Source organism: Papaver somniferum, chromosome 4 (genome assembly GCF_003573695.1).
Source record: "Papaver somniferum cultivar HN1 chromosome 4, ASM357369v1, whole genome shotgun sequence".
In the NCBI taxonomy this organism is placed as follows: Eukaryota; Viridiplantae; Streptophyta; class Magnoliopsida; order Ranunculales; family Papaveraceae; genus Papaver; species Papaver somniferum.
This window is the reverse complement of record NC_039361.1, coordinates 140,341,730-140,355,927: the sequence shown is the minus strand read 5'-3', so window position 1 is coordinate 140,355,927 and position 14,198 is coordinate 140,341,730. Positions and strand designations below refer to the sequence as shown.

The 14,198-nt window shown below is 35.4% G+C and overlaps 1 protein-coding gene across 1 annotated transcript; it reads right to left on the bottom strand.

The window, feature by feature from the left end:
- Positions 1–2,060: 2,060 nt before the first annotated feature.
- Positions 2,061–3,763, bottom strand: LOC113362825 (vinorine synthase-like). Its single transcript, XM_026605324.1, has one exon. The coding sequence runs from the start codon at positions 3,664–3,666 to the stop codon at positions 2,269–2,271; it is 1,398 nt and encodes a 465-aa protein (XP_026461109.1). The 5' UTR covers positions 3,667–3,763; the 3' UTR covers positions 2,061–2,268.
- Positions 3,764–14,198: the final 10,435 nt, after the last annotated feature.

Sequence of the window (14,198 nt, the reverse complement as noted above, 5' to 3'; positions counted from 1 at the left end):
AACAATAGTCCTTCATTAATTAATTATTAATAAAAAATAATAATAAAATTATAAACGGTAAATGAGTCATCCATTAATCAACTGTTTGACCAGGACATAATGGGCACCAAACTCAAATTTGGACAAAGTTGGGCACCAATAACAAAGGTATACCATTTTATAGGCACCAAACACAAAATTTTCTCTTTTCCTAATATTTAGTGATTTACCCTCATCGGTTCCGATACAATGAGTAATTAGATTTATCTAAAAAAATTGGAAAATATTAATATGCTAAGAGTTTTTAACCCATTAAAATACTGAAAAAGTGTAATAATTCTTGGGAATTACTCTAGGCACTAATTAAGTTTATTAATTCCCATGCTCTTTAATAAGGAGATATACGTGGAAGAAACCAAATTGAAATTGGTTTTATATACCATGTTAGAATACGGGCATCCGACTCAAAAACAATTGGCAATGAGTGGAGAGGTCCTAAGAAATTATAAACCGCAGGATCTTAGACAACCCACACAATATGGGACTAATAATCTCAACACACGCCCTCACGTGTAGCCTCTTTGGTTCTAACACGTGGACAATAAATCGGGTGACGCGGAGTAAAGGTATGGTCAAATGACTCTACACAAATAGTCTTCTCTGATACCATGTTAGAATAAGGGTATCCAACTCAAAACCAATTGGCGGATGGGTGGAGAGGCCCTAAGAGATTATAAACCGCAGGATCTTAGATAATCCACACAATATGGGACTAATAATCTCAACATAAGGAGATATATGTGGAAGAAACCACATTGAAAGTGGTTTTATATATCTCTATTTATTGAGACTAAATAGTTTCATTTCTCCACCTTTACATTAGGGACATAGTGTACATTTTGAAAAACCTTTTAAAGCGGTACTGCTTCTCAAGAGAATTTTTCTTCTCCGCCTTTATATTGGGGGGAGTACAATATAAAAGCCGCCTAAAGTAGTATTGTTCCTCAAAAAAAAAAGTGCATTTTATGTTTTTTTTTTGAAGCATGGATTGTATTATAGAAAGTTTAATTTACAACTTGTCGTGGGTATGTGGTACCCACAGAGTCTTGAAATAAAATGTGACTAATAAAAGATGGGATTGCCTGGTCCCAGATTTTGGTTGAATAGTTTCCTGCTTGGCTTCCATCTGCTGCATGATTTGCCAATCCGTCCGCTGCTTGATTTCCTTCCCGGTAGTTGTGTTGTATAGCGACTTGCGGGATTAGCCTATGTCTACATTTTTATTTCTTCAATCATTCCTGCTATGTGCCAAGGTGACGTGGTAGTTGATATGATGAAACGGATGAGGTTCTCCGAGTCTGTTTCAAAGAGAATTCTAGGCCATTGTCTCTCTGTTGCTGTTCTTGAAGCCAATAGTAAAGCCCAGGTTTCTGCAGTTAGTGCAGTCGTAATTCCTAGTGGTTGAGCCATTGCTATTAAAGTTCGTGCATCATAGTCTCTACAGACGAATCCAGCCCCTGCAAATCGCGGGTGGCCTCTGGATGCTCCATCTGTGTTAATCTTAATCCAGTTGATATTCGGAATGGACCAACCTATCGATATTGTTACTATCCTTTTATCTGTTATCGGGTGGTTGAATGTTGGTGTATCTCCTGGTATGATTGGTGGAGAAGCGTGCAGTGTCCAGGAATATTCTTGTTGTAGTTTTTGTGCCCAGGCTAGGATTTCTTCTGAAGTTGTTTGTTTTTGTTGGTAAATTAGATCATTTCTGGATAGCCATAAGGTCCAAAATAGAAAATAGAAAAAGGAGATTATAGATGTTGATGTTGGTTGTTGCAGAATTTGGGATATGGTTGTTTGTGGAGTTAAGGTGAATTTGGTGCATTTATAAGTTGATTGAATAAGGTGTTCCAGGAATTTGTAGGGTTGGAATTTTGGTGTATTTGTAAGTTGATTGAATAAGGTGTTGCAAGAATTTTATGTTTTATTTAAACATCCATGATTCATCTGACAAAATTTTTACTCAAATTAGATTTTTTTTTTTTTTTTTTGAAAGAAAAGAAGAAAAAGAAAACGAAGCCTTCGTGCCAAATGTTAGCTCATTGAGATAACTGGATGTCATCTAGCTCTCTAATCATCCATTTGATACATATTGAAGCAAAAGAACGATCATTTAATTTTATTTGCCAGACAATAAAAACACCAAATGCAAATGAAAACCAGTTAATTAAACGAAATACTTCAATCAGGAAAGAAGACCCATGGAGCGCCATTATGAGGAATTACTGACTAGGATACAACTGCGACGAGTTCTGGGTGACGCTCGAATTCGTTCATGTCTTCTTTGCTCAAGCTCACCCATGCTTCAATTCCGTCTCCTGATGAATTAGTATCCATCAAATAGACAGCATTTTTCATAGGAAGTGTACAAGAACCTACCCATATTGGCTTTCCCCAACCAAAGTTAGCTTCATATATTGGAAACCTACACCAACTGGTGAAGCTTAGAATCAGTGTCTCTGCACTTGGACCATTTTCGGAGAACGACTTCATGCCATCTAAGAACGCATTACTAGTTTGCAGATCTCTTACGTAGTCTCCGTCGATTTTCTTTATGGAGTCTCTAACTTTTCCCACCAAGTATGGGTAGTACTGCTGATCATTTTTCTTGTTACCGGCCACTTCCTTACTCATGACCATAGGTAGTGCAACACTTGTCACGTTGCCGAAGGAGTTTAAAGGCAATGGAGGAATCATCCTCGCCCTCAAATTTATTGCGAATAGTGCTAGGTAAACTTCCGTAGGATTAGCTCCCTTGTTTTTGGCTTGATCTGTATCAATGAAGCACCTCCATATCAAAGCTGATAGGGCTTGAACACGAGTTGGCTGGTAGTTGAGCTGCTCATGAACATCGTCAATCTCACTGTCTATTTTGGCTTTCTTCTTGAGTTCTGCCAATTTGGAGGATCCAAACACAAATTTCTTTGTAACTATTACATCATCTCCCGCAACTATCCTTGGTGCAGTGGGTGGTTTGAAACCCGTTAAGAACTCTTTGAGTGGAAATAATGATTGTGCCTCGAAAAGAGGACCTTTGATTTGCTGATCATGATCAGCAGTAGCAATAGCACGAGCTATACTAGCCCAGTCGTTGATAAAAGTGATGACTGAACACGCATCGGCCAACTTGTGCGATATGCACAAACCAATGACGATCCCACCACAATCCTCAAAAACATTAACCTGGACTGATAAAACTTTGGTTGAATTTCCTTCATCAGAGTCCGCAAACGGATCAAATGGAAGAAATATCTTTGCGAGGTCTTGCACATTAGGAAGTTGGATAAGCTGAGATAGTTGACAGTTACTTACTTTGGATTCGAAGTAGTCCACCCCGTCGTCATTACAGTCTACAAATCTGTTGTCAATGACCTTACCAGCCAAGGGATAGAATTTGCTTAACGCTTCTGCCAAAGATTTCTTAAGTATCGTGCAAGAACTATCTATTTCACTGGTTATCTGGTTATTATTATCGTTATTGTAATAAAGAAGAAGAGCAATCTGAGATGGAGGAGCAATCTGATCAAGATAGGATAAGTTGAAGGATTTAAGATGAAGGGGTGTTGGACAAGAAGGTTTGATTATTTCTGTTGAAACTACTTCAACCTTCATCATCATATCGTTCATTCTTGTTCAATGAAACTTGCCTCTTCGAAAGAGCATATTTTAAGCTCGTCAGTTACTAGCCGGTCTTGTTAATTTGAATTGTTTATTGTCCTGGAGCTTTGATATTTTGCCATATGGTTTCTTGTCATATTAGAGTGTCATCTCAAAATTTTCGATGCTCCTTCAATCTCTACATACACTTTTTTTTTTTTTTTTGAAGCATCTCTACATACACGAAAAGTGTACAGAGTATAAAATCTACGTACAGTATGTATTAAAACAGCTACTCATCTCCTTTAGAAGCCTTTGTTGGCATGCCCAGACATACTTATTATACTCATCTCTTTAGAAGCCTTTGTTAGTATACCCAGACATACCTTTGTATACACGTCTACTAGTGCAGCAGCCAAAGTTGAATACAAAAGCATCACTCATAGTTATACCCATGATCCTATTTTAATCCCCCATTTTGGAAGCTCCTAAATGGACGCCAGTGGATAAAGCATTAACCGTTCACTCATTCAATACATTTAATCTGCAATCCACTAATCAGATCGCAAGTCCTTCTCAATGATGGCTGCTACAAGGGGAACCATTTTTAAACATCAATAGGATCAAATAATCAGGGGTTGAAACTAGAAATGCTATGCACGGTGGGCTTGACCAGTTTTCTACCAGGCTTTAAGCCTATATATTTAGTACACAAAGTTTGGGCCAAACAGAAAAAGGTATCGAAGAAAAAGAAACCTGTTTTTTTTTTTTGTCTTTTCTTTTTTTTTTGGCTTTTTTTTTCTAGGCTTACCACCTGATGATACCATCTAGGTATGCTTACAAGGGATGTCCTAGCAATGGATAGATTACCAAGTTACTCTTAATTGTTTAAATTATTTAACTACCCTTCACATAAATTTAAAAAATAAATCTAAACTAATCAAAATTCAAAATCATTTTCATTCCTAACCTAGTTTAATAATTATCATATCGTTTTGATTTTATTTTTCGTCGATTAATTGGTAATTCATAAATCTTTGATCATTGATTAAAACCACGAGTATAAAATGAGTCGTTTGGAGGGTTAAGAGATTTAGCTTCAGATCCGCATATTGGAATGCAATCTTTTTTTTAAAAAAAATTTTATGTTTCAGAAGAGCTATTCAGATGATATTGAAATATCACGTTTTCAACCGAACCTAGTTTATAACGAAGACCTTTAGGTTCGGCTGATTATCCAATATATTATTTTTGGCCGAACCTTGTTTATCTCGGATAAAATCCCTGTTTGGCTAGTTCGAAAAGTTAGATTACTAGACGAACCTATACAAATGTTCAACCAAGGCAAGGTTCGGCTCATATTGGAAATGCAATTGTATAGCCGAACCTATAACTTATGTTTTTACAATACCAGGTTCGGCAGTATCATAGTAAGACAAACATGACTCTACAAGTCGGAACTTATAAAAAACCAAACTACGAAGTACAAGTTCGACCAACAACGATTGAAGTTGAATAAACCGAACCTCAAATATTTTTTTCATACACTTAAGTTCGCCTTAGAAATTTCATCCAGACGGTTCTTCTCAACAATGTTCGGCTTGTAATTCTAAAGTCAATCCCAGCACTGAACATCCAATTTTTTATTTTTTTTTTGTAAAAGTGCAATTTGTTTAACAAATCAACCTAAAAAATGGAGATTCAATCTGCATTCCACTAATTAGATCGCAAGTCCTTATAGATGATGAACGTAGTTAAAGCAAAAATATTTCCAACACATATTTCGAGAAAGATATAAGCGAGTTAAACTCAACTCGAAATATCAAATGTGTATCATATAAAGTCTATATAGCTACACGACTTAGTCTCAATAGGAGATAGAATAAAGTAGACTTCTGAGTGATAGATGAGTTCAAGTCTCCACATACATTTTGTTGATGAAGTTCCTCCAAGCTCCCCTTAGTAGATCTTCGTTTTCAATCAATGAACACCGTGAAGTCTAAAGCTCAACTGCACATTCTTTAAGAGCACTGCTCGGTCGAACTCGCAAGCGTTACTATCTCAAGCTTGTTTGTCAAGTTTAGTTGTCAAAACTATAAGTCTTGATTTCTAGTCTACTTATAGCTATGTCTCGGATTATGATAGAATGTGTAGTTGAGCTTTAGACTTCACGGCATTCATCGATTGAAGACGAAGAACTACTAAGAGGAGCTTGTGGAACTTCATCAAAAAAAAAGGTATGTGGAGACTTGAACTCATCTATCACTCAGTAGTCTATTCCTATTCTATCTCCTATTAATACAAAGAGATATTTTGTAAAAGGCCCGTATGTTTTGAGCTTAATTAGGGTCTGGTCCGTAAAAGATGCAGTTGACGCATTAGGATCATCGACTAACCGAAGACCGTTAGAAAAATGTTATTTGACTTTTTTTATTTCCCCAAATACCTTGACTGTTAATTGACCACATTGACCAGTTTAACATCATCAAAACATATAGTTTTGTTGTCCTTTTCCATATTCTTCCCTTCCGATTCTGTTTCATATATTTTTTGTTCTAGCCTCTATCGGATCTCCATTAATCCCCTTCTCTATTTCTCAGAAGGACGTAAATCCAAAATGGGTTAATTGTTGTTTTCTTATGGGTGCTAACATTGGAGTTGGAGATGAGGTATTCCAAAATTGGTCCAAATTCAAAACCATCTTTTTAACATTTGAAAGCAAGCTATATTCGTCACCCAATTCACCCGATTGCTACGGAGAAAGTCAGTGACGCAACAATCGGATACAGAGAAGACAAAGAGGTTAATATTAGTAAACCAAATTTCAGAGCAATGTTACGGTTAACTCTATGTAACTAACGGGATCAAAACTTGTTTTATTTGATCATTTTACTTCTTAAAATTCCATCAGGTCACTCAATCTAGTTACTAATATGATAATGTTCAAACATGATATATCAAACAAAAGAAAATTTGAATCCGTACTAACCTGTCAATACATATGCAGAAATTTTGAATTCTTTTTTTACAAGTACGTACAATATCCATGATGCCAATTCTGTGACCAATTTTTGATTTGGATCTATGTAAATATCTTGTCAGGGATGTAGAAGGTGTAAATTTTTTACTTCTCTATTCCTTAGGTTCAGTAAAAAAGATAATTTGATTACGCATTGAATATGTTCGACGAAATGCCTCTATAAGTTCTAAACTAGAGTTGGAAGAAATTGTAATTTTACTATTTCATAAGGGTATTTTGATAATAAAGTAAACGGTTAAATTTAGTCTTCGACCCGAACGCACCAACTGCATCTTCTACGACCCAGACCCTAATTAGGCTCAGACCTTTTTACAAAATATCTCTAATACAAAAGTCGTATAGCTATATAGACTTTAATTTATACACATTTGATATTTCGAGCTGAGTTTAACTGGCTTACATATTTCTCGAAATATATGTTGGTAAGCTTTCGCTTTTACCAAGTTCATCTTTTATTCTTGAAGAAAGTCAAAAGATGATTATGTGAGAATCACCTGGTAACATCTTACATGATTTGTGTGAGACAGTCATTTGATATAGACTCAGAATGTTTCGTATTGATTATTTGATCACTTTAAACTTGCTTTGAAGCTAATAGTTTGTGTGAGATAGCTATACTCGTCTTCTAAGAATGTTTCAATGATTGAAATGGGAGTTTAAAACAATTAACCGTGATTAGATATAGAACAGTACGCGTACTTGTATGCTAATTGTTGCAAGTGTATTACAAGTTCGGGAACATAGTATGCATACTCGTATGCGTACTGGTTTAACAGTTGAAATCCAGGAACTATAGTGCGTACTGATTTCAACTGAGTTCGATCGTGAACGACAGTATGCGTACCCGTTTATATACTGGTGAACAATACCAAGTCCGGGAACTTAGGTATGCGTACCCGTTTGCATACTTGAGTGGGTTAAGTTTTAAAATCGGTTGTTCATGAATAAATACATTTATTTAATAAGGAATGCAATCTTTGCAAACCGGGGATAAAATGTTCATGAATTTATTCGAGTGAACCAAATCCGATTTTGCTTCAATTATGTCTTGTATACTTCTATGAGAATATAAACAATTGAACAACTCTATAAATAGTTTCATTTGAGTCATTTGAACTAGTTGTGATTAAGATGAACAGGGTTGATATGAAAGTGTTCATATTGCTAACTTCAGTTAACTATTGTTGATCTAACTAAGTGTACAAGTTTAGGTACGGTTACCTATATCTAAATGAAGGTACATTTCATTTGTTTGTAACAAGCTAAGTCAATCTAACGGTTGAAAGATAGTAGCTTGAATCTAATCAGGTTTTCATTTAACGGTGAATATTGAATACTTTGTTACTAAAGTAACATTGATTGCAAACCTTGATTTGAAGACTATATAAGGGAGAACTCTAGCAACTGGGAAACCTAATCCCACACCTCTTGTGTGATACTAGTTGCGACTAGAGTCGATTCTCTTTTAACCTAGGTTTTTCTAAAACCATTATAGGTAATTAACGACTTAAAGAATTCATTGTGATTCTGAATCCAGGCACACCTATTTTCTCTGTAGTTGCGTGTTCTGATATTTCTTTATTCTATCGTATTGAGTACTATCTTCTCTAAGATTTGCTCGACATTCAATCTCCGATAGGTAAGATAAAAAGTAGTCACAAACATATTCGTCTCATCGTTTGTGGTTCTACAATATCGTGTTCCGCTACCAAACGATTAAGATTATTGTGAGATGATTGATATTATTAGGATGTTCTTCGGGAATATAAGTCCGGTGTATGAATTGGTTCCTGTTCACCTTGATTTTTCAAAAGATGGAACAAAAACTCGTAGGCATTTTTGTCGGAGACAGATTTATATATTCAATAGACTTTTCTGTATGAGACAGATTTGTTTATCAAGTCTTCGACTTTGGGTCGTAGAAACTCTTAGTTATGGGTGAGATCATCTAAGGGAATCAAGTGTGTAGAGTCCTGCTGGGATTCATAGGCGTAAGGAATGCGACTATACCTTGATCAGTGTGAGATTGGTTAGGGATCAACTACATTTCAGTCTGAAGTTAACTTGTAGTAGGCTAGTGTCTGTAGCAGCTTAATAATGTGTGGCGTTCAAATATGGACTAGATCCTGGGGGTTTTCTGCATTTGCGGTTTCCTCGTTAACAAAACTTCTGGTGTCTGTGTTATTTCTTTTCCGCATTATATTTTCTATATAATTGAAATATCACAGGTTGTGCGTAGTTCAATCAATCAGATAATCCAACCTTTGGTTGTCGATGTAAATTGATTGACACTTGAACATTGGTCTTTGGTACCGTACAAGTTGTTTTTCATAATAATCAGGCTCGCGGATTTCTATCTGGATGATTTGCTGATTACATTGAGAAATAGAATTATAACTCTTGGATGTATTTCCATTGATTGAGTCTGACTGTTTAGTTGATTCTCTTGGAATTATATAGGAGTTTTTCCATACAGATTTCCAAAGCGAAATATTGGGTGTGGTTGTTAGACCCCCTGTTTTTCAATTGGTATCAGAGAAGGCAAATACGTTTAAGACCTCATAAGTCTGTGTTAGTAGCAATCTGACTCTATGGATAGTAGTGTTATCTATGACAACGCATCACCAGTTCAGAAACGTTTTGACTTGGTTCAAAGCTCTGCTTCTCCTGAGATATCATTATCATCCTCTCCATTGTCTAAAACTGTCTATAACTGGGAAACACGCCTAGATGAATAGGTGGATGATCTTTCGGATGAAAGTTATTCAGATGATGGATACGATGTTGATGAGGAAGTCTCACAATACATCAAGCTTTTTGACTATCTCATAAAGAAAAACAAGTCAATATCTTGCTTGGCTGAGTTTCTGATACCTATCTGTTTAGAAAACAAGAAATTGAGAAATCTCTTTAAAGTTTACGATTGTGGATATAATATCTTACAATCCCTTCTTAAAGACCGAGAAGAAGATGTGCGTTCAAAGAATTATCAATGTGAAAATCTTCGTCGAAACCTCTTTAAGTTGAAAGAAGAACTTGCTGAATCTGAAGCAAGATACGACTCTCAACAAAATTATTTTAGTGACGGAGAAAACATTTTTCTCGCTAAAGAAAAACGTTTAGAGACTAACCTAAATGCTACTCTTGATAAAGTCAAATCACTGGAAGAGAACTTGAAAAAGTTCAATGCTAGCTCGCCAAAATTATCTACTATGCTGGGAGTATGTAAAAAACATCGTGACACACGAGATTTGATCTATGAAGGAATAGACGCTCCAAGCTTTGATATGATCAATTTTGTCGGTGATAATGGCAACTTCCAGCAAAAGAATTCCACTGATGGAAAAAGTGAAATTTTACCTTCGGCGGCAGATATTTTAACAAACAAGGGTTGTCTCCCTCTTAATACAGTCTTAATTGTCCAACTCTCAGACAAGGAAAATGCTGTGATTATCCGAATCTTTCCTGTAAAAATAACACAAAGTATTTATACAATTGTAAAAAAAATTGTGTTGTACGGAAAAATGACTACCGTTTTGATCCAATGAATAAGGCAATTTCTTCAAACTCTTCTTCCGTGACTAAAGGGAGTGCTGTATCAAAAGGGTCAATCTTTCCTGAATATATCTATATCAATAATCGTGTTTCGGAACTCAAGACTAGTATAAACAGACTCAAGCGTAACATTAAGAAGGCAAGGAAGAAAGCATCTTCAGGTATCTCTTGTCCTCTTCTTGTTAATTCTCTTGAGACTAACTCTTTTGTCTTTCCTGATGATTCTCAAGAAAGAAAAAGGGAAAATGTCAATACTCTTGATGAGCTATATGCTCGTCAAATTACAACTTGACTGCTTACAAGTGTGCATCCTCTTTGAGACCGTGTGAGGATGCACATATAATTCTCAAGAAGCTATTTTCTTCTTGACAAAGTGGTCTTTGTTGTATCTTTTGTTTTAGTTTAAAAATAAATTGATCATCTTACTGTTGAGCACTGCTCCGGTTATATTTCACAATGTAATTAATGATCAATTACTCTTGAGAATATTCTCTTTGTTGTTTACTTGGAAAACTTCGTTTTTTTCTTCCTTAATGACAGTTGATTTGTTGACTTCAACAATCCTTGTGCTTTATTTCTGTGCCAAGATGTTCTATCTTTAGAATTTTTTATTTTTTATGAAAACATATTTCCAAAAATTATCCCCATTGGCTCCTTGGATTTGAACCTGGTTCATAACTGTTAGAGCATTGCTCGGTCGAACTCGCAAGCGTTGCTATCTCAAGTTTGTTTGTCAACGTTAGTGATCAAAACTACAAGTCTTGTTTTCTAGTATACTTATAGATGTATCCGACTAGGATAAATTGTTTAGTTGAGCATTAGACTTCACGACGTTCATCATTGAAGACAAAGAACTACTATGGAGAGCTTGTGGAACTTAATCAACAAAAAGGTATGTGGAGATTGAAACTCATCTATCACTTGGAAAGTCTATTTCTACTATATCTACTATATTGAGACATAAGTCGTGCTACGATATAGTTTTCTATTATACACATTTGATATTTCGAGTTGAGTTTAACTCACTTACATATTTCTCGGAATATGTGTTGGCAAGCTTTCGCTTCAACCAAGTTCATCTTATATTCTTGAAGAAAGTCAAAAGATGATCATGTGAAAATTGCCGATTAACATCTTACATGGTTTGTGTGATACAATCATTTGGTGTAGAATTGGAATGTTTCGTTATGATTATTTCAATAACTTGAAAATTGCTTTGATGCTAATAGTGTATGAAAACGGCTGTTGTCATCCTCTAAGAAAGTTTCAATGATTGAAATAAGAGTTTAGAACACTTAAACCTTATTGGATTGTGACATGTTGTGTACTCTTGCACATATGTAATCCATGTCAGGGAACCATAGTATGCGTACCCGTATGTGTACCTGTTGATTTGAGAAGTCCAGGAACCTAAGTATATGTACTGGCGTAAGGTTTATGTCCGAGATTTTCTGCTGGGATTGAAGGTATGCGTACCCGTTCGCGTACTGTCGAAACCCAAACTCAGTCCGGGTATTTCAAGTATGCGTACCCGTTTGCATACTTGAAGGTTAAAGTTCTAAAATCGGTTATGTACATGAACTAATATATTTATATAATAAGGAATGCATTCTTTGCAAACCGCGGCTATAATGTTCATGAATTGATTCGAGTGAAGCAAACCGATTTTTCTTCAATTTTGTTCTTGTATACTTCTATGAGAATATAGCAATTGAACAACTCTTTAACTAGTTTTATTTGAGTCATTTGAACTAGTTATGGTTAAGATGAATAAGTTTGATATGAAAGTTTCATATGGAATACCTTGGTTACTATTGTTGAGCCAACATGGTGTACACGTTTATGTACGGTTACATAAACCTAAATGAAGGTACATTTCATTTGTGTATAACAAGCTAAGTTAGATCTAACGGTTGAAAGATATTAGCTTGAATCTAATCAGGTTTTCATCTAACAGTGAATATTGAATGCTTTGTTACCAAGGTAACTTAGATTGCAAACCCTGATTTGAAAACTATATAAAGGAGAACTCTAAAAACTGGGAAACCTAATCCCCACACCTCATGTGTGATACTATTTGTATAATCTATAGTCGATTCTCCTTTAACCTTAGGTTTTTCACGAAACCCTGTAGGTTAACGACTTGAAGATTTCATTGGGATTGTGAAGCCAGACCCAACTATTTTTTCTTTAGTTGCGTGATCTGATCTTGCTGTTTCTATCATATTGAGTACTATCTTCTTTAAGATTGGCTCGAGATTTAATCTCCGATAGGCAAGATAAAAAATAGTCACAAACATCTTCGTCTCATCATTTGTGATTCCACAATATCTTGTTTCGCTACAATACGATTAAGATTATTGTGAGATGATTGATAATACTAGGTTGTTCTTCAGGAATATAAGTCCGGGTTATCGTTTGGTTCATGTTCACCTTGATTTATCAAAAGACTGAACAAAACTCGTAGGTATTTCTGTGGGATACATATTTATCTATTCCAATAGACTTTTCTGTGTGAGACAGATTTGCTTATCAAGTCTTCGACTTTGGGTCGTAGCAACTCTTAGTTGTAAGTGAGATTAGCTAAGGAAATCAAGTGTGTAGTATCCTGCTGGGATCAGAGACGTAAGGAGCGCAACTGTACCTTGAATTAGTGTGAGATTGATTAGGGTTCAACTACAGTTCAGTCTGAAGTTCATTGGTAGTAGGTTAGTGTCTGTAGCGGCTTAATACAGTGTGGTGTTCAAATCTGGACTAGGTCTCGGGGTTTTTATGCATTTGCGGTTTTCTTTGTTAACAAAATTCTGGTGTTTGTGTTATTTCTTTTCCGCATTATATTTTTTTATAAAATTGAAATATCACAGGTTGTGCGTTGAATCGATCAATTGGTAAATCCAACCTTTGGTTGTTGATTGAAATTGATTGATCCTTGAACATTGGTCTTTGGTACCGTTCAAGGTACTTCTCTTACATTCAATCGGCCTCACAAATTCCTATTTGATGATTGCAGATTAAGTTGAGAAAGGAGATACAAAACTCTTTGATATACTTTTCTCTAGATTGAGTCTGACTGTCTAGTTTATTCTCTTGAAAGTATATTGGAGTTTTTCTATTCATATTTCAAAACGAAATATTGGGTGTGGTTGTTGTACCCCCGCTTTTTCAATAATTATGAACGGTCATGCACCCGACCCTTACCGAACGCAAACGAGTAACCCTAGGGTTTCCCTATGAAAATCTTGTATATATATATATATATATATATATCATGGACTCCCTTTTATGATATATACTCGTTCCGTAACATCAAGATTTCTTGAGATTTTTTGGTGTGCAAAATGGATGGGTGCAAAAAGGAAGAAAAATTTGAAGAGGACAAAGTTATTGAGTTTCACGAGAACTCTATTTTCATGATCTGATATCATGCAGTCGATTATCAAAACGATCTTCCAGTTCAGATTTCATCTCAATTGGTTGGAAATCTTCTTCGAGATTTTTGGGTTGTACGTGAACAACTTGAAGTTGCAACAAAGAATCTTGAATTTCTGAAGACCGAACTGAAGAAAGCAACTGATGAATTTCTGAAGACCGAATTGAAGAAAGCAACTGATGAACAACTCAGGTATGTGTACCCGTTTTCATACTTGAGTGGGTTAAGTTCTAAAATCGGTTGTTCATGAATAAATACATTTATTTAATAAGGAATGCAATCTTTGAAAATCGTGGCTAAAATGTTCTTGAATTGATTCGAGTGAATCAAATCCGATTTTGCTTCAATTGTGTCTTGTATACTTCTATGAGAATATAAATAATTGAACAAATCTATAACTAGTTTCATTTGAGTCATTTGAACTAGTTGTGATTAAGATGAACAAGGTTGATACGAAAGTTTTCATATGGCTAACTTTGGTTAACTATTGTTGAGCCAACTAAGTGTACACGTTTAGGTCGGTTACCCATATCTAAA

Coding starts and splice junctions, on each gene's coding strand:
- LOC113362825 (XM_026605324.1), bottom strand. CDS start 3,666: ATGAACGATATGATGATGAAGGTTGAAGTAGTTTCAACAGAAATAATC.